The following is a 20,132-nucleotide window of genomic DNA, read 5'->3' on the forward strand; positions in this document are numbered from 1 at the left end:
CCCTCCCTGGCCACTTGGAGGTGGATGGGGGGGGGGGTGCTGCTTATAGCAAGAAGGGCCAGGAAGACAGCCCAGGCCGCAGCTGGGTTGCGGGCAGGAGGGGCTGGAGGTGCAGAACAGGCCAGAGGTCACTTGTGGCCGTGATTGCTAGGTCCCTGGAGTGGGGCGGTCCTCTTGAGTGTCATGCCCAGAGGGGCATCTTTCGAGAGAATGGATTCTGTGGACTGGAAGCCAGCGAGGGCAGCAGCTGTGGCCCGAGGCCTTAGTATACAGAGTTGGAGGCACCCAGGACCGGGCCAGAGGCAGCAAAAGGGGTAAGTGTCACGGTCCCCCCTGACCCCTGTCCGCTTATTATTGCCCAAGCACTGTGTTGAGAGGTGCTTCCTCAGAGTCCTTTCTCTGACCAGGACACCAAGATGCCTTCAGAGAGACCTGGGGGGCAGGGACACCAGAAGGGGAGGGAGACAGAGGGTGTAAAGCTTGGTTAAAAAAAAAAGAAGGAAAAGAAAATAGTACCAAGGGGATGACTGCAGTCTGGGGTCCTGATCCTGCCCTGTCCCCCAGGCTGGCTAGGCCCTTCCTCCAGCCCCTGACACCTCTTGTGAGGGGCAGGGTGCCTCCTGCCCCATCCAAGGGGGGGGTGGAGTGCCACCAGCAACTTTAGGCCATTAGTCCCCAGGGTGACTGAGGGGAGGGGCGGGGGTGAAGTGAGGGCTTGGCAGAGACTAGTGACCATGGCCTTAGGGAACAGAGCAGATCAGAGCTGGAATATTCTGAAAGCCATCAGAACTTGGCTCATTCAGCTCTCCAGTCCGTGCCAGGAATGTGAGGGCCTGCGGGTTGAGTGTGAGGGACAGCTGGGTACAGGAGGGGGTGGCGGCGTTCCCTAGGGCGTGGGGTCCTCAAGCAGCCCCTCCATCCTCCTCCCTCCACACGTCACCCTCGATGAGAAAGTGTAAATTGTTCGCCATTTGGCAAGTCACAGCCCACCTGGGTAATATTTGTACACCACACAAAAACATCGTGCATTGTCTTCCCTACAATAGGGAAACCTATTGTCTGATCCTTGCTACAGTCCTGTGAGGTAGGAAGGCCAGTATACATTTTCTTAACAGAAGAGGAAACCGAGCCTCCATGAAAGATTTTTTGTCATTGTTGTTTTTTTTTTCTGTCTTAGCATTGTTGCTTGGGAACATGTGGCCAGAGCCTGGACTTAAGGTCAGGTGGTCTGGCACAGAGCTGCTGCCATGTTCTAGACGGGCACACTATGTCCTTTAGATCTCCAGCAGGTTTGCATTATCCCCGTGTCATAGACAAGAAAAACGAGGCTCAGAGAGGTCAAGCTAACATGCTTAAGCTGACAGGGACAGAAATCCTGCTTGACTCCAAATCCATTGCTCATGCCGCGGTACTGGCACAAGTGCCTTAACTACTCTGGGTCGGGGAGTGACCTGAGGTACACTGAAAGCTGGAGACAGGCCCCTGCTTCCCAAAGGCTCAAGCTGGGATTTTGCTTTTAGGGAGACCCTGTAGGAAATGCTGTGACTTGGGAAAGACAAGGATGTCCCCACCCCCACGGGGAGCAAGGGGGATGTAGTGGGGACAGAGCCAAACCAGGTCTCTATTCTTCTGGGCAAGTGTGGGTTCAGATCTCAACCTGGGTGCAGGGGAAGTTCTTGGGGTGTGGCCCTCTGCCCTCTGGGAGAGAGGGGTCCCGGATCTGAAGGGTTGGAAAGAGAAAAGGAAGGAGGGCGACCAGGCAGGCCCAGTAAGGAATCTTCTAGCTCCTGTTTATGGTCAGGGAACATCTGGAGACACACTGACCACAGAGAAGCAGGTGGGGCCCCGAGCAGATGCCTGGGTCAATCAGGGCCGCCCCCCCCCCCCCCCGTACCTGCCAGGGAAGTGGGCCAGGTGTGAGGTGGGGCCCCATGCCAGGGAGGGCATTAAATGAGCTTCCAGCTTATTTGCATGTCCTAATTAACCATAAAATGAGCCCCAGGGGCAGAATTAAGCTGTCAGTTTCCCTCTGCTTACTTCCACTACCTCCTCCTCCTCTTCCCGCTGCTCCCCACCCCTACACTTTCCTCCATCGCTTAGGCCCCAGACATTCCCATTCACCTGTCCCCTCAGCTTCATTGAAATATAGTCTCCATCCTATCACAACGAAAGCCCAGAAAAGGAGGGAAAAGAAAAAATTAGCAGTGGGGGGTTGTAAATGAATTGGCCGCAGTCTTTCATTAGCAAAGCATGCCCAGGGATAAGGGCATTACACCAGGCCTCGTCAAGACCAGAGCAAAATTCCCCCACCGGACAATAAGCATTCCATTTATTATCCATGCGTGGATGGTATGGGGAGGACAGGTTTCGTTGTTGTTCCTCTTGATTTGGCTTCGGAGCAGATACGGACGCTCCCTGGGGTAGCGTGACCAGCACAAAGCCGGAAGTCTGTCCGGACCGATTCAATCCCAGCTCCGTGGCGGTGCCCTGGGGCACATTGCTGGACTTCCCTGAGCCCCTCCATGCAGAGTAAGAGTAGCAACAGCCACTTCCAGAGCGAGGCGAGAAGGGAGCATGAATGCAAAGATGGCAGTGCCCCGGGCCTGGCAATTGTGTTGGCAGCAAATGTCACTCCTAATTGTTTTGTTCTGGCCGAGTTCAAATGAGTTCATTCCCTGGGATCCCTTCTGGCTAACCGATGGGTGAAGAGTTGTTTCTTCTTGCTGAACACCGTGAGCCAGGGACCCGGTCCTCTTCCTTGCTGGTTATAGTTCCTGTCCCGATGCTGGGCCTTTAGATGTTCATAAAATTTTGTTTGCTTGGGTCTGGATTGTTATGACGGGTCCACAAAACAGATGAGTCGCAGATGAATGGCCAGGAGGGGACTGGGTTTCCTATGGAATCATTCCGGACTGGGAGCTGGTGACTTCACCAGCACCCAGTGGGAGGAAACCTCACATGCGCGCATGTGCGCAGGCGCGCGCGCGCGCGCGCACACACACACACACACACACACACACACACACACACACACGCACAGCACCACCTCCACCAAGGCAGCCACAGCCAATAGGCCTTCCCGCAGGACTGAAATATCAAAGTTTGCCGGGAGGCAGAAAGGATGGGCAGAGCTCGCTCCTCCAGAAAGGGCTGCCTCAACTGGCCAACCTCAGGAGAGTAAGAAAGGCCGTTTTGCAGCCGGACAATCCTGTTTCAAACCCCGGTTCTTCCATTAGCCAGAAGCCTAATCTGGGCAGCCTGGATGCCTCCCTAAGAGTTTCCACTAATTTACTGAGAAGACAGTAATTTCTAGGGTCCTTCTGAAGTTCGAAAGGCAAGTTGTGCGCACTGCCTGGCAGATAGCGAGCGCTCAAGAAAATAAATAAAATTAGCACCTTGCCCCTTGTAGCTTCCTCCGACAAAAACGTCTACCATTTGACTACGTGGGGGTCTGAGAGCGATCCTACCCGCCCCCCAACTCCCGCTGTGCTGCTGCCATGCTAAGTCTCCTCTTCCACCTCGGTCTCCAAGGGTCCAGGATGCAGAAAGAACCTTTCTTGTTATTTTTCTTCTCCAATTTGTTAATGCGCCGAGGGCGGGAAGGCGGCTTGCTTCTAATTGCAGCTGTCACCACCCGCCCCCATCCCCCCCCCCCAATCAGGCGGAGAGGAGCTCAGTCGGGAGGGGGGAGGGGAGGCGAGGAGGAGTGCCTCCAGGGCGGGCCGGCCCAAACAGGGGCCCACATTGTCTTTTCCCAAGCAGCGGAGGTTCCCTGCGGGCGTGGGCGGGCCGGCAGCTCCCCAGGGGGCGCCGGAGGCCACGTGCGCCGCCCCAGGAAAGCTCTAGGCGCCTCTGGAAGGGAGCGGAACTGCCGCCCTTCCCCAGCCGGTGCCTTCCCCGCCGCCGGATCGTGGGGTGGAGTTGGGAATCTAAAAATCAGTGCTTATTTCTAACGCGCCCACCTTGGCCTCGATGGTGAACGCCCGTGTGCCTGCGTCCTGGGGGGCGGGGACTTCAGGGCTGGAGGCGGGGTGCTGGGTTAGGAGCTCGTGGGCCAGGGCCCAGCGGCCGCCCTTCTGCCAGCCCTGCGCCCAGACAGTGGGGATAAACCGCCTTACGTGCTTACTCAAAAGTAGATAACGGATATGGGATGTGAAAAGGCTTTCAAACTTTAAAGTGCTATACAGGTATCTTTCCTGTGCTTCTGAAAAGACATACTTTGCTCTCAAGTACTCCTTATACTCACACTCCTTATTCGGCCCATGTCCCAGGATCCAGGTATGGGCTGAAATCTTGAGGGCCAACAGGGAGAGTGGGGGTGGGGGGGTGTCCTCTCTACGGATCCCAGTCCCAGGAGGGGCGGGGGTTCATGCCTGTGCCTGGAGCAGTGCTTTGCCAGCAAAGCCAGGGGTTATAAGGCGGGGCACAAGAGTCAAGCTCTTTACTGGGGGCCTCTCTAGGGCAACCTGAGGCCCCAGGGCCCCAATCCATACAGAATGTTCAGCTGAGGTCTTTGGGGGCAGTAAAGGAATGTCAGAATTTCCTGGTCTCCTCCCCCATGCCCCTTGTCACCTGTAGCCCCTAGGGGAGCACCACTCTCTCAAGCGCTTCCTTTTGGTCAGGGAAGCCTCACCTCCCCACCAGCCCGCCCCCACCAGTCTCTACCAACCACACTCCTGTCTGTCCTACTCCAGACATTCTGGCTTCTTCTCCCTCCATCCTGGGAAAAAGGAACTCAGAGTTAGGCTTCTGAAAGCCATAGCACCCGCCCCCATCCTTTTGGGTCCAGTCAACTTTCTGTCTCTAGGATTCAGACCCAGACAGCTGTGTTAATATCAAAGCCAGAGGGTGAGAGTTCCAGGGCCTTGGGGCAGCTTGTGGAAGGACTCTCTCCCCTTCTGGGCTCTGCAGTGCTTGGGAAGGGGAAGTGCCCGGAGCCCTTGGAATGGCTCCGCTTCTTGGCCTTGTGTGAGCGGTTGGCTCTGGGCTCCGAGACTGTGGGTGTCACCCAGCCTGGTTTCTCCTTCAGCAGCCTGTCTCGGTCGGGCCGCACGCTGCGCAAGAACTTCCTAAAGATGTTTGCTGTGAGGGCAAACCTGCGGCCCAGCTCCCGGGACTGGCCCTTCTCCCCTTTGGGCTCCCCTGCCTCCCCCTTCTCCCCGCCCTTCTCTAGTTCCGGCAGATCCAGCCAGTTGCCCACCAGGTCCGCGAACACGTTGTCACCCAGGACCAGCGGCTGTCGATTCCGGCCCCGGGACATCAGTGTGGAGGTCCAGTCTTCCGGTTCTGGTGCTGGCCCCTGCTGGGCACAGCTTTGGCGCTCTGGTAGCTGCGCTCTGGGCAGGGGGGCCAGATCCCTCCCACAGACACTCCTGCGGGACGGAAGCTTCGTGCCAAGAGAAGGTTGGGTGGAGGAGGAGCAGGCCGCCGCCCTGGCGGGATCCGGGCCACCCTCCCATGGCAGGGGCCTGTGCTGCGCCTGGGGGCTTTCGGGACAGCCTGGGGCAGGACTGCCCCCGGAGATCTCCAGCTGTTCCAGTGCTGCCTGCACCTGAAGAAGCTTCAGTTCTTGCAGCGCGCCCATCATGCAGTTCATCTGATCCTGCAAGCCATCACCCACTTCCTTCATGGACATCTGCAAGGGAGAGAGAAACTCATAGGCCAGTGGGCCATGGGGGCTGGCCAAGTGCTGCCCCTCACTGGCCCTGAACCTAGACGCCCCTCCCCGCCCTTACACCTCCGGGGGCACTCCAGCCTGCCAATGACCTGCCTCCGCAGGGCCCAGTGCAGTGCAGATCAGAGCTGGGAGGGGAGGAATCTTGACACTGACACGGCCACATGAAGGAGATAATACTAACGACAGTTAACGGTGCTAAGGCAGGTGCTGTCCTCAGCGACATATGTGCAAATATAGACACACATGTAAATTAGCCCACGGTTAATCTCGCCCACTCGTCTATGAGGTGGTGACTGGTACTAGATGACGGGACGGAGGCGCGTGAGTAACTTGCTCAAGATGATCTAGATACAAGAGGGTGCACGAAATGGTGGTAGTCGTCTTCGCGTTTTTACAAGGTGCTGCGCCCTCTTCTTCTCGAGCCTCCCTGAGACAGACGATGACGGTGACGATGGCCATGATAAGAACAGTTGGTGCATGTTTGCTATGCGCTCTAGGCACATCACCTCTTATGATCTTTATATGAGGTTAAAGAATCCTATGAGGTTGCTAGTATTGCTCTCATTTTAGTGAGTTAACCATGGTGGGGGTGAAGTAACTTGCCTAAGGTTACCTGGCCCATATTGCTGGGTCTCAAACACAGCACACCTCGCTCCAAAGGCTAAATACCAAGCACTGCCTGCCTCGAGGTGGCTGGACAGGGGAGCTGGGCTTTAAGGCTACTCGGCCCTCCCCAGGGCAGTGGAGGAGCGTGGAGGACATGAGGGCAAGACAGGGAGCTCAGATTCCCGAAGGAAAAGGCTAGGCCTGGGGCTTCCTTTCACTGCTGTGCACATCTGGCGGAGATGAGACATGGAGGCCTGGGAGCTGCTATCTGCAGAAGTTCTTCCCAGCCCTTCTCTGCCTTCCAAACACCTGTCCTCTCTCAGCGGCGCTTACACTTGGCTCCGGTGCTCTTCCTGCCTTCTCAGCCCAACTGGCTCCACCGCTCTGGCCAAGAGTGGGGACCCTGGGGGCCAGCCTCCCCCCCCAGCCCCCTTGTGGGTGCCGAAGGCGCGTGTCCCAGGTGCCAGCTGGAAGGGGCTGAGAGGCTGGCTTGGGTGAGGGCCGAGTCTGGGGGCCGGGCAGGGGATGCGTGGCCTGATAACATTCACAGCCAAAGCGGCCCTGGCCCCGCCAGCTCCCTCGGATCTGCTCGTGTTACAACAGCAAAACCTCGCGTGAGGGGACCATCTGTTTCTTAAGCCCCCCAGAGACCCGCAGGGATCATCTTACCGCCCAGCCTGCTCCTGATGCACAGAGCTAAGCCCACGGGGTGGAGGGGTGGAGGGGTGGGGAGGGCGGGTGGAGGGGTGGAGGGGTGGGGTGGGCGGGCAAAGAGGCGCTGCGCTGGCAGCTGACCCTCTGAGGCTTTGTGGTCAAATCTTCAGATCGGAAGAGCGACCCTGGCAGGGGGGGGGGGGGGGGGGGGGGGGGGGGGGGGGGGGGGGGGGGGGGGGGGGGGGGGGGGGGGGGGGGGGGGGGCAAAGAGGCGCTGCGCTGGCAGCTGACCCTCTGAGGCTTTGTGGTCAAATCTTCCCCTGGCACCCCCGACCCTGGCAGGGGCAGGGCTCCAGGCAGGGCTCTCCTGGGCCAGCAGCACTCACCACCCAGAGGACTGACTGTCCCTGAAGGCAAGGAGGCCTTTGCAGAGCGGGGGTGGGGGGACCAGGGAAGCGGGCTCCATTGGAGTGGCAGCTGTGGCTGCAAGAGACACAGCCTGTGAGGTGGCTGCGCTGCTGATGGCCCCTTGCCCTGACCTCTTCGGCTTCCAGCCTCCTGAGCCCTTCCTTCTGGAGGCGTTTCAGCTGTGGCTGGGATGACCCAGGGCAGAATCAGAGGAGGCCCTAAGCCTTGCACCAGCCTCCTCAGGGTCCCTTCCTGCAAGCTGGTCTCTGACTTCCCTTTTTCTGCCCCTTTCCACGGCACCCAACCTGGACCTCAGAGTCCCGTTTGGCTTTTTTTCTCCCCTACCCTGTTCCTCTGTTCCTGTTCCCAGAGGTCTCACATCTGCTTTTCCATCCCCTGGAATGCAGAAACCTCCTTGAAGGCCTTCCGGCCACCAGCTCCATCTTCCCAACACACTCCTGTGATTATGTCACTTGCCACTTGCAAGCATGTCACTGTTCCCATATGCACACCCCATGCTGTTGTCAGAATGCCATCAGTGACCACCCCCCACCAAGTGGTCTTGTCTACAGTGCTACTTCTGTACACGGCTCAGACACACCCCCCCCACCCCACGTTTCGATGCTCAGTTTCTCATGAAACGTTCACTAAGCATCTACCATTGAGGGCAGGGCCTGAGATCTACACATTGTTACGTCTCCCCAGAACCCAGCAAGCACCGTGCCCCTGCGACACACCCATAAAACATCTATTGAGTACCACTGGATACCCCAAGCCCTCTCTCCAGACCTGCTGCCCTCAGGCAGTAATGTGCTCTGCAGAGAGAAAGAGTCAGGGGCCCTGCTCAAGGCTTCATTTCACCAACAGGCAAGAAGTCTAAACTCGCAGGCTTCCTTCCAGAAGGCTGAACACAGTCCAGGTCGGAGGCAGTGAGAGGAATGAAATGACCCCATTCAATCTCTTCCAGTATGGAAAAATCCTGAAGACATAATGCTGACATTTTGTACCATTTTCCAGTGGGAATGAATGTGTGGGTATGTATGAATTTGGGGCTGCTCATAACACAGAGGTCCCAGTCAAGTCAACAGGACGTGAAATTAGACCCCCATGGAAAATGATCTTCTGTATCAGTTAAGGTCTTGGGTTCTAGAGACGAAGGGAACAGGGTTCAAATCCCAGTTCTGACCCATAGTAGTAACTGTGTGGCCTGGACGGTGATTTAAATCATTTTTCAACTTCTCTGTTCTTCAAAATGGGAATACGAGTTTCTGCCTCATGTAGCTCTGGACTGATTAAGTGACGTAATGTGTGTTTATACATGGCTTGGAGGCGGGTTTGGGCGGTTATCTAAGACTTCCTAAGAATGTCCAGGACATGGCTTCCTCAGTGGACCTTAATGACAGGACTCCATTCATCTACTGGTGCGATCAAGGAGAAACAACAGCTCTTGTCTTGTCCCTTCTGTCCCAGCCACCACCACCCCACCCCCGCCAGAGGAAGAGCAGGGAAGGAAAGGGAAGCCCTGCATCCTCTTGCCCACCAGTCACGGTGCAGACACTGGGGGCAGAAGGCAGCTGTGAGAGGGAGGGCTAGAGAAAGAGGAAGTGAGGGAGGCGGGGATGGCCAGGGGAAGCGGGGAGGCAGGAGCATCAGCTGGGTCTTGACTGAGAGGAGCTGCCTTTCCCGGCCCCAGGGGGAATGATGTCACCCAGGGAGAAAGAGCCAGAGGGCAAGCTGCTGTCTTCTGAGCGTGGGACCTTCTCAGATCCCAGGGTTTCTCCTGCCTCAGGAACCCAAGAGGGAGCAGGGGAGGGGGCCAGAGCAGAGAAAACCCCAAGTAGAAATGGTCATCACCAAATCCCCATCTCTAGGCTGTAGGGGGCTGAGTTCCTCTCTGGCCTCCCAGTGCCAGGGCCTCCAGTCCTCCCTCAGGACAGGGACCCAGTCATACCCAGCTGGCCCTCAGGAGTCAGCTGGACATGTCCTAAGAGGATCTAATTGGTTCGATTGGTCCGAGTGGCGGTGGATCTAGCAGCCACCCCCCTGTGCCCACCCCTAATCATACTTGCTGACACGCGCACGAGCTAGAGCTGGCCTGCTGCACCATTGAACATACTGCCCCTGAGAGCTCGTCCCACAGACGGGTGTGGGGCTCTTTGCTGAGAAAGGAGAAAGGACCACAAAAGTCCTTTCCTCCTCACAAGCCTCTTTGCAAGCACAACCTCCACCACCACCCCCCCCCCCCCCCCCCCCCCCCCCGCCTAACCCCCCAGCACCTCCTGGGCCTCAAAATGTTTCATTCTAAATATGGTCTTCATGTCAAACTTCAGTCTCTCCTGCAGTTCAATCCTGGATGGCCACTGGGCACCCTCTTAGCGTTTGTGAGGAGCCCTGGGGGAGTTCTAGCTGCCTAACTGGGCCGCATGCCCTTGGGCAGAGGGCTGTGGCTGTGAAATGCTAACCCCAGGTGTGTATGCAGTGTGTGTCCTTCCCTCTGCTTTGTCGGACCCCACAGTGACTCTGGCAGGTTGGTGGCCCCACTTTACGGACCAGAAAATGGGACCCAAGATGCTCGCCTTCTTCCTTGACATTCTTCCCTGGACTTCCTGCATGGTTTCCATCATATCTATTTACCACCTACCTAGTCTCCTATTTAATGCTTTATGTCAATCTGTTAATGTAAATAAATGTATTTCCGTGGGAACTTACAAGAAATGCATAGCACTTGCTATAAACAGATGGTAACCATCTAAAACGGAAAGGTTTTCTTGAGTCAGATCTTAATGTCATCCCGAGCGTCCCTGGTGGAAATGTGGATGTATTGACCGGGCTTCCAAAACTGGGAAGTATTCCTGGGAAGACTGGGACCCCAAGCCCGGCCCTCCTGCTCCAGCCCAGCGGGCTTTCTGTGTCCTCACGATCTGACTTCTCAGCCTCGTGGGGTTGTTGCGAGAAGAAACCGGGATAGTCCATCTGACATGCAATGTGCAATTATCATCACACGGGGAGGAAGAGCATGAAGTCTTGGAGGGACTCCAAAACCTAATTCAGTTCCTTTCCACTGACAGCAACTCTTCATTGAATCATCTAAAGAAGGAAGAACTGTCAGGAGCTGAAGGGGAAGATGCTGCCAGGATTGAGACCCCTCCATCCTGGACCTGCAGCACCAAGCCCTCGAGGGGGTAGGGATGGTTCGGGGTCAGCTGCCCATGACAGCACTGTCCCCCTTGGCACTCACTGGGCCTCTGTGCAAGGGGAGGCGTGGGGATGGGAGAGTGACACCAGCATCCTCGGCAACCTTCCCAAGCCCTCTCCCCAGCCCCTGACTGATCCTACAGCTGTGCCCTCCATCCGTCCATCTCACGCCCTCTCCCCGCCCAGCCAGAACCCTTTGACGCGGGCTCTAGCTTTGCCTGTGGACCTGGCAGTGGGCCCTGCCTCACTCCCCCCACCCCATTACTCACAAGATCCCCACACAGTTCCTTTCAGCCACTCTGGAAGCTGCAAGGAGGTTCAGGGCCGGAAACGGGAAAAGGCCCTGCTTTTGCCAAGTGGCCCATTCTGCAGTCCAGTGAATGGGGACCTTCACAGTCCCTTGCTCTTGGCTGGAGCGCGCAACAGGAAGGTAAAACAGAAACTCTGCCAAAGAGCTGGAGGAGGGAGGAGGGTAAAGAAAGAAGGACGTGTGGAATGGGTGAGCCCGCTCTCCACTGGACCTTCTGCCGGGACCCGTGTGCTTGGGCAGGAGGCAGACACATGGAGAGAGGGGCCCAATCTTGCCCTGCACAGAGCTTGCCTCTCAGCCTCCCCAAGCCCTTCTCCCTCTACCAGCCTTAGCTCCTCTCCATCGCAGGAACTCCCTATTCCTTGGGCATCCAAGGGGCCTCCGGAAGTAACCTTCCTCTCCTCCTTTCTGGTTCAGGCCTTGATACTCTCCTTCATGGGCTCTTGTGATAACCACCTAACTCATCCCCTGTCTCCACTTCCTCCCACCTCCCCTCCCCCCCAGACCACCCGCCTCCTGGATCCCAGGGGTTCGTTCAGCATGCTTCTTGCAATGCATATAGGGAAGGGCAGACTCTTAGGCATGGCATTCAAGGTGCCCCATAGGCTGCTCTCAATTGCTCACTATTCCTCCATCCATACTCTATGTTCTACCAGACTGAAGTAGTCTTTGAACATCCCCACCCGACAGCGTTCAGACATCCCCGCTACTTCCACGTCTGTGTCTTTCGCTCCTGTTGTTTCACTATCTGCCTGGAATGCTGTTTTTCTCCCGTTCACATCCCTGCTTATCCCTCAAGGTCAGGCTCAAATGCTACTTCTTCCACAAAGCTTTTCCTGATCCCCTGGCTGGAGGTAATGTGTCCCTTCTCAGAGCACTGAACTTGTGCCTCTCTCTTAGCACACGCCCTCTGTCTCTGTGCTGGACATATGCATGCGTACGCTGGTTATGAGGGTGAGCTTTGCAGTCAGGCTGGCTACTCTGCCACATACCAGCTCGATGACCTTGGCCAAGTCATTTGACCTCCCCACGTCTCATTTATAAAATGGGAATAATGGGAGTACAACTTCTCTGAGTTGCTTTGGCAGTTAAATGACATAATACCTTATATGTCTAGCAGATCAACGAATGTTAACATCAATAAATATTATTATCTCCCCTATTGAACTGTGAGTTCCCTGAAAGCGGGATCTGTATCTGTTTATATTTGTAACTACATTACTAGTGTCTGGTCAAGTGCTTTAAACATAGGGTGAGTTCCATTAATGTGTTCTGTGAATGAATGACTCATGCACACCAACCCGATCAATCCGTCAAGAGTTTGACGAGCGCCTACAACACAATGGGCATTGTGTTCTGTGCTAAAGACAGACGTCAACCATTTAATCTTCACAGCAGCTGTATCAAGTAGGTATTTTAAAACTCCCATTTTACAGATGAGAAACCAAGGCACAGAGGGGTTAAGTAATCTGCCTGGGTCATACAGAGCCAGGATGTGAGTTCAAGTTGACTTGCCCCCAAATCCTATGCTCCACGCTCCCTCATGGACCCGACCCTGTCCCTCAACACAGCTCTGAACATCAAAGGAGGCCACAACATGAGATCCTTTGCCAAAGTTTGTTTCTGCCTCAGGAAATTTGCTCTTTGGACCCAAGAGCTGAAGGCTGTTCCTCCTGTATCTCTTCTATCACCTTCTTTTCTCCTTTTCTTTTGCTTAGGCCCTGCTCCTCCTCCACATGTCAGAACCCTCCTGAACTTGTGGCCACCAGTGGCTAGATAACTGCCTTCTAGGAATACCAAGTTGTTCTAGAAGGACCTTCTCCAGCCCAAAAGAAGTCCCTTTGCTGCTTCGTCATGCCTAAGCGAGGAAAGATATTCCAGGAGGTGGCCTCCATCAACCCCCTCCTCCTCCAGGAAGCCTTCCTGGCCTGGCTGGACTCCATGAGCCCCTACACTCAGCCTTTACACACTCTGTTTGCTCTACACCGATACTGACTCATGAGGCACACCCCGTGAGCATCTTATATCTGCTTCTGTGTTCCTGTGTCTGCCCCATGTGCTGGAAGCCCTCAAGGGGAGAGTGTGTCGAAACAGCTGGTCCCAAGGCCTTGTGTTCATGCAGGGCCCCTCTGCGGTGGCTGGCGGGGAGAGTGATATGTTCCCTGCTGGCTTGCTGCGGCCCTGACCCCCTCATCCTAACGAAGAAGGGTGTCAGCTGCTGCTACTACTCTCCTGCCACATTTCATCCCCGAAAGCTGATCCCTGTCCTCTTTGAGGCAGGGGGAAAGGGCCAGCTCTCTAGACATCAAGCTGATTGAGCCAGGATCCCCAAACCCTTAGAACCCCCCCCCCCCCAGGGCTCACTTGTTACAGTGCGAATTTTATGCTCTGCGAAATGAAGAAATTCTGTTATTTTGGTTTTCAGGAACACACTCGTCTCACCTGGATTTTCTGGGCCAACAACAGGGCCACAGAACACCCTTAACAAAAATTAGTTTACAACCTGTTAATGTTTCCTTTTCTAGCAGGTTAACCCAGCATCTATAGGACGCAGGCTTCTTGAAGGGATTTAGTGGCATAAATGGATGTCGAACTCGCCTAGTATTACGAGTGCCCTTCCTGGACATTTACTAACCCTAAGGACAAAGCCAGGCAATGCACAGTCCTCCTCTGCGGTAGGGAAGATTCTGCCTACGACAAACACCCAAGCCCTACCGCCTGTCCTCACCCTCACTGGCTCATGACATAAAACTGTATGCCTTTCCCACCCCGTTGCAGACCTGGGGTTTCAACAAGCAAGCACCTTCCTATCCCAGCCACAACCAAGGTGCACTGAATTCCCCCATAGTCCTTAGAGGAGTCAAAGGGCCAAGATAGGCTAACTTAGCTCTACTTTCTCCTTTACTCCCATTGGGAAAACTGAGGCATGGAGATGCGGTTCAGCTACCTAAGGGCCGGGCTGAGGTGTCAGGGAGTGAGGGAGGCTCTAATACCTCTGCCTGTCACTCTGCTCAGTCTCATTTCTGGGCAGACTGGCACTGGGGAGGAGGCGGGGCACCAAGGGGCTTGGGGAGGGTGCAGAACTCTCCCATCTGAGTGTCATTCTGGGCCCCAGGCCAGGCATTTGGCTTCCTCTCCAAGGGAGTCAAAGGCTGAAGCTGCTCAGACAAAGGGCCAAATGAAAGCTAATGGGGAGCTCAGTGACTTCAGCCTCTCCCCTTCCTCCTCCCGGGGACCGGGGGCTCAAGTCCTTGGCAGGAGAGGGTGCAAATCAAGACCTGGAGCTCAGTTCAGTGCAGATTCCCATTTGCCTTTTTTATTCTCCTGGCATCCATAGACTGTCTTCCTCCCCTCACCCCCCTCCCACCTAGGGTGCTATAAAAAATGCAAATCAGTAGGATTTTAAAATTCAAGCCTATGCCAGGAACACCCACAAACCCTCTATTAAGGCATATCCTGAGGTGGGTGGTGTGGTCTCAGAATCCAAGCGTAAAAAGAGGACTCTGTTCAGTTCTTTCTTCAGCATGGGCCTTGGACTTCAGACATTATCTGTGATGACCTTGACCTTTCTTTCTGGCATTGGACAAATGAATGGGAAGAGTCGGAATTGTGTAGTGTGGGCTGGGGCTGACCATCCCAAACTGACATGGGAAGCATGTGAAAAGGAGAGTGGGAAGGAACACGGTGGAGACTCCTCTGTCCCTCACGGAAGTGGCATTTCTCTAGGTCACTCTCCCATCTGAGTGTCACCACAAGAAGGGCTAGAGGAGGAAGTCTCAGAGAAGTGACCACTGACCTGAGAAGGCAGACCCTGGAGTGGGACAGACAGGAAGAGTGCCTGGGAGCTTTGACCAGGAAGCGTCCCTGAGAACACCTGCTCTGCAAGCTGCCCTCCCCCCAAAATGGGCCCCAGATACAGCCGCCAAGTTTCCGGGGGAGGGGGCGGCTGGGAGGGAGTCCAGAATTTGTGGGTCTTAGTGGGAGAGGCTGTCACGGAATCTGGGGAGCCATGGGCCTAGGATTGCTGCTGAGAGCCTGGGCGTCCCTGGCTTTGGAAAGTGGGAAGGAAGAAAGAGGAGGAGAGAAAAGTGAGGAGTGGAGAGGTCAACTCCAAGAGAAACTAAAAGGGACAAAAAGAGGCAGGGGCAAAGACAGGAAGGAGCTGGGTTGACAGAGAGGCGGGCCTGGGGACCGGGGTCGGGTGGGGGGGGGGTGTATGCATATCTGTGTGAATTCGGGTGGTTGCAGGAACAGGAAAGGTGGCAGGTGTGTGGGGGTGTGGGAGTGGTATATGAAATCGGTGAAAATCACCCCGCCCCCGACTTGGGTGATGGCCGGGTCCCAGACTGAGATCCGTCTCCCGACCTCTGCACCCCTGGACTCCGCACGCGCCCTCCGCACTCCCCACGCCCAGCCCCGACATCTGGCCGGGCCCCCGCAGCTCCGCTCGCTCTCTGCCAGGCGGCGCCCCTCCTCCGGCGCGGAGCCCTCCCCCGCCCTTCCAGCTGCCAGCCCCCTCCCTGCTGGCAGACAAGCCCGGGCAGACAGCCGGCCCAGCCTGCCCCCGCAGCCGCGCCGGCTCTGCCAAGCCCGGCGGGGCTGGGGGACCCGGGTGGTGCCAGCTCCCCGCGAGCCAGCGGTCCCCCGGCTGCCCTCCGGCCCGCGCGCCCGGCCCAGCTCCCGGCGCCCCGCCCGCCCCGCGCGCTCCGCGGCGCCCCGAGCTCCCGCGCGACTGTCCGCCTAGGAGTGTGCCCCCGTTTCTCCCGCGACTTCCCCGGGCGCATCTCGGTCCGGGTTTGGGGCCGCTCGGTCTCCGCCGCTTGCTCGCGTCTGCCTCACTCTCACAAATCTTCGCTCCAAGTTTCCTCGCGGCCCTTTCCCTCGGGACAGGCTCGGCCCTCCGCCAGCCCGTGCCCTCCTAACCGGCTTTCCTCCGCCCGAGCACTCCCGGCCCCCGGGCCCGGGCGGGGGCCAGGTGCCGTCGGGGCGGAACTGTCCTCCCGGCCCCCGGCGCCTGCTGCGCTCTTACCAGCTCCTGTTTGAGGCGGCGCAAATAGCAGTCCATTTCCCTGCTCTCTTCCTCCTGCGCCCATTTGCCGGGCTCGGCTCCACAAGAGCGTCCCCGGGTGGGAACAGCGGCTCCTGGCCCCCGCGCTCCGCGCCTCTCGCAGCGCCGAGCCGAGCCTCTGCTCCAAGGCCCGGACTTAAGAGCGGCTTCCCTGGCTGGCGCCGCGCGCGGTCCGTGAGGGGGGCGGAGGAAAAGTGGGACAGCCTATGAGAACTCGGGGGGGATGCCTTCAGCCAATGAGAAGGGCGCACAGGGGGCGCGGGCTGGGCTGCGGCGAGCGGACCCTGCAGCCGGGTGGTTGCACAGCGCCGGGCCAGCAGTGGTTTGGGGGCTGGCCGCGGGACACCTAGTCCTGGCCCACGCGGCTGTGGGTATGTGACGCCAGACTGTACCGATGTGCCCCAACAAAGCACGTGACCTCCGTTTGGTGATAGACAGCACCGTCTTATGAGCCGGCACCGGGAAGCGATCCCAGTAAGAGGCCGAGTGCCTTAGGTTCAACCCTGTTTCCCAAACTCCGATCAGAAAAGGAACATCCTCCATCCAAGCAGCCAATCAGTAGCTCTTCTGAACTCTGGACGTGTGCTGGAAGTCTGGAAGTGCGGGTCTATCTCACCTCCAAGTGTAGGCTCCTCCCAGCCCAATCTTCACTGTGGAGCTGAGGAGCCGCTGCCAGGTCCATACACTTGTTTAACACAAAGTTGTTAGAGGCTATGCTGACTCCTCGCCAGGTGTGAGTCTGGGGTATGATACTGAATTAAGACAGGCAATGTGCCTGCTCTCAAGTACGTGCGTGGGGTAGGAGGAGAGGGATGAGACAGGTTAAAATAAAGAAGCACAATAATCTCAAGTGGTGATTCTTTGCGAAGACATGAAACAGGGTAATGGGATGGGGACTGCTTTCTCTCTTTTTTATTTTTAACGTTTTTCTTTATTTAAAAAAATTTTTTAAGTTCATTTTTGAGACAGAGAGAGAACACAGCGGCGGAGGGAAAGAGAGAGAGAGAGGGAGACACAGAACTGAAACAGGTTCCAGGCTCTGAGCTGCCAGCACAGAACCCCATGCGGGGCTCGAACCCACGAATGTGAGATCATGACCTGAGCCGAAGTCGGACGCTTAACCGACTGAGCCACCCAGGTGCCCCTTAACGTTTTTCTTATTGAGAGACACAGCATGAGCATGAGAGGGGCAGAGAGGGGGGAGACACAGAATCTGAAGGAGGCTCCAGGCTCTGAGCTATTAGCACAGAGCCCAACGCGGGGCTGAACTCACAAACCGTAAAACCATGTCCTGAGCCAAAGTTCGTGGCTTAACCGACTGAGCCACCCAGGCGCCCTGGGCTGCTTTCAGTAGGGTGAGCAGGGAGTGGAGGAAGAGGCCTTTCACTTCCGCACCAGCGTCAGTTATCCTAACTCTTCCTCAAGGGACCGGGGAGGGGAGGAGGGAAGGCGACAACAAGCTGCTCAGGTTCTATTCAGTGGACACGGGAGTTGCGGCAGGTGGACTTGAGAGCGGCAGCAGGCCAGCCTGGGCGCTCCTTCCAGCGGAGCTCTGGACCAGCCTCCGCGTGCCCTACTGGATTGCTGGTCCCTCCCTGAGCCCAGGCGCCACGTCACCCGCCCGGACCCTGGGGGGCGGGGGCAGTGTTGCAGGGCCCGAGAGTAATTATGGTAATTAGCGACGTGCTATTTCAAGGTAATTAACGGGAGAAAGTTTACCCCAGGTAGAATTTGGGGTCCCTGAGACACAACCATGCAGACGCGCGAGAAGTTGCGGAGAGAACTCAAGTGCTGCGTTCATTCATTCCGATCCGGTCAGGAAAGGGTGCCACTCCTGCTTACTATTGAAAGGCGAGAGAGAGGAAGGGAGGATAAAAACGAACATCATTAGAAATGAAGACTGCAGAGTCTCTTCGGATGCCTCCACTTTACCCCAGCTCCTCAGTTACAGGGGATCTTGCCCATGTCTTCTGGCCTAGACCCTAGTGCCCCTGTGGACGAAGCTGAGGCAGCGGTAGCCGATGGATCAAGAAAAGAAAGAGGCGTAGGCGGGTGAGAACTCCGTTGGAAGTCTGCCTCACGATGGCCGCTTGCCAAGCCCGGGTGCCCGGGGTCCCTTCGCAGTCCCTGCTCAGGATCCTGCGTGGATCAAAAAACCCGACGGTCACAGGAAGGAGCTGAGAATCTACGGAGACGTTTCCAAGCTGCCGAGTCTGAAATAACGTTTACTTCTTTTGTTCTTGTGGTGGTTCAGTTCCCGGAGGGAGTCTGGCCTCTCCAGTTCTTGCGGGCCGGCCCTGGGCCCTGCGATGGGCTCACAGGCTTCCTTGCAGTTAGGAGACGGAGATCCCCAAGGCGCGGCCCTTTCCATGGTACCAGAGGGATGTTCGCAGTGGAAGCCACCCCCAAGGACGGAGTTGCAGTCGCAGACCAGCTGAAATATTTCTGGAGATGAGTGTTCTTGGATTGTGATAGAAAGAAAGGGGGACCTGGCCATGAACATAATTCACACATAATCTTGCATGGGAGAACCACCACAAAAGCATTCCCCACTCCTGCGGGCCTTGCTCACTCTGAGATCTCCACCCCCAGTACAGTGACTGCTGCAGGAGGCAGTGAGCAGACACTTGCGAGTCTGTGGTTGCAATAGTCTTTAGAGGCAAATTTAAGGTCCGGTTTTGCCATCCCTGAGAGCAGTTGGCCTGGGATCCTCTTGGAAGTTAAGAGGATGGCTATAGTTCAAACTCCAGGAGATGCAGGCTGATCTGGTAAGAACTTTGGACTGAGTGGTTAGATCTCCTAGGCCACTGACAGCACAGTATGACTTGCACAAATGCTTTCCTTTTACTGGCCTCAGTTTCCCTTGCTTATAGTTAAACCTATGTGAGCCCAACAGTCTTACACTCCTTACAAAACTCTATTTTGACAACAATCTGTGAAATTATTTAAAAAAAATTTTTTAATGTTTTATTTATTTCTAGGAGAGAGAGAGTGAGAGAGAGAGAGACAGCGTGAGCAGGGGAGGGTCAGAGAGAGAGGGAGTCACAGACTCTGAAACAGGCTCCAGGCTCTGAGCTGGCAGTCAGCACAGAGCCCGATGCGGGGCTCGAACCCACGAACCTCGAGATCATGACCTAAGCGAAAGTCGGATGCTTAACCGACTAAGCCACCCAGGCGTCCCACTGTGAAATTATTTTTAATTGAAATATAGTTGACATGTTAGTTTCAGGTGTATGACATAGCAACACGACAATCATATACATTATGAAATCCATGTACTTTTATGGCCAAGAGAAAATCGATGACCATAGTCTCAGTGTGGTGCTCAAGAGAGAGGTCTCAGACAAGTCAGAGGTGCTATGACTGTGTGGCTCCCATAGGATTTTGGTAGAAAGTGACTGTCAAACTCTAAAGGCCTTTCATGAGGTTGGGCCATTGCAAACTTACCCTTGAGAAGTCTGACATTATACTGGGGCACGTTGGGGCTCTGTCTCTTTCTTACCTTGCTTCTGCAGGAATAGCTCTGTCATCTGGGTAGACCAGGAGGCAGGAGCAGGGAAATGGATTGCTTTCCATTTTTCTTTTTCTTTTCTTTCTTTTTTTTTTTAAGAGTTTAAATGGCAGAGAATAAAGCCTGTTGCCATAGTTATATAAACATGGGTAAATATTCCTAGGCTGAGGATAGGGGAAGTGGGACATAATTCATTTTTGCTGAAGAAGAATCAAATAGTTCAACCTCCTCTTTCCTGACCCTCAAAACTCAGCCCGGAGGGAGGATGAGATTATCTCATTTGAAAATAAAGAGTATATCAAAGGTCTGAGGTTGGTTATGAACATACTTTCTCAAAGCCACCCAGAGGTGGGGATGGGGGGGGAGGGGACCCTTAAATGGCCCCTCCGCATTTGCCCCCTGCTGATGGGGAGAAGCGTGTGATGGGTACTTTTCCTGAGGGAGGGGGGTGCAGCTCCTGGAAATGGTGTCTAAGGGTGTCAAACTGATGGGGTTTGCCCAGCCTACTCAGGGAGGGTGGCCCCATCTGTCCCACTGCCAAAGCCTGGAGGTCCTGGCGCCGATGACTGAGCTCAGAGGGAGAGGCAGAACCAGTTGCGTCCCAACAGAGCCCACATCCTAAAGTAAACAATGGAAACATGGCCGGTCTCCTGGCTCCATATCCCGTGCCCCCCAGCTGGAGGTCCCCACCCAGCGCGTCTTA

The 20,132-nt window shown here is 55.9% G+C and overlaps 1 protein-coding gene across 1 annotated transcript; it reads right to left on the reverse strand.

Moving 5' to 3' along the window:
- Positions 1-2,312: 2,312 nt before the first annotated feature.
- INKA2 (inka box actin regulator 2) lies at positions 2,313-16,059 on the reverse strand. The gene is made up of 2 exons (XM_039254940.1): positions 15,880-16,059; positions 2,313-5,635 (listed from the first exon to the last, which is right to left on the reverse strand). The coding sequence occupies exons 1-2, from the start codon at positions 15,913-15,915 to the stop codon at positions 4,811-4,813; spliced, it is 861 nt and encodes a 286-aa protein (XP_039110871.1). The 5' UTR covers positions 15,916-16,059; the 3' UTR covers positions 2,313-4,810.
- Positions 16,060-20,132: the final 4,073 nt, after the last annotated feature.

The sequence above is a fragment of the Hyaena hyaena genome, unplaced genomic scaffold, assembly GCF_003009895.1.
Source record: "Hyaena hyaena isolate Hyena2069 unplaced genomic scaffold, ASM300989v1 scaffold_505, whole genome shotgun sequence".
NCBI lineage: Eukaryota > Metazoa > Chordata > Mammalia > Carnivora > Hyaenidae > Hyaena > Hyaena hyaena.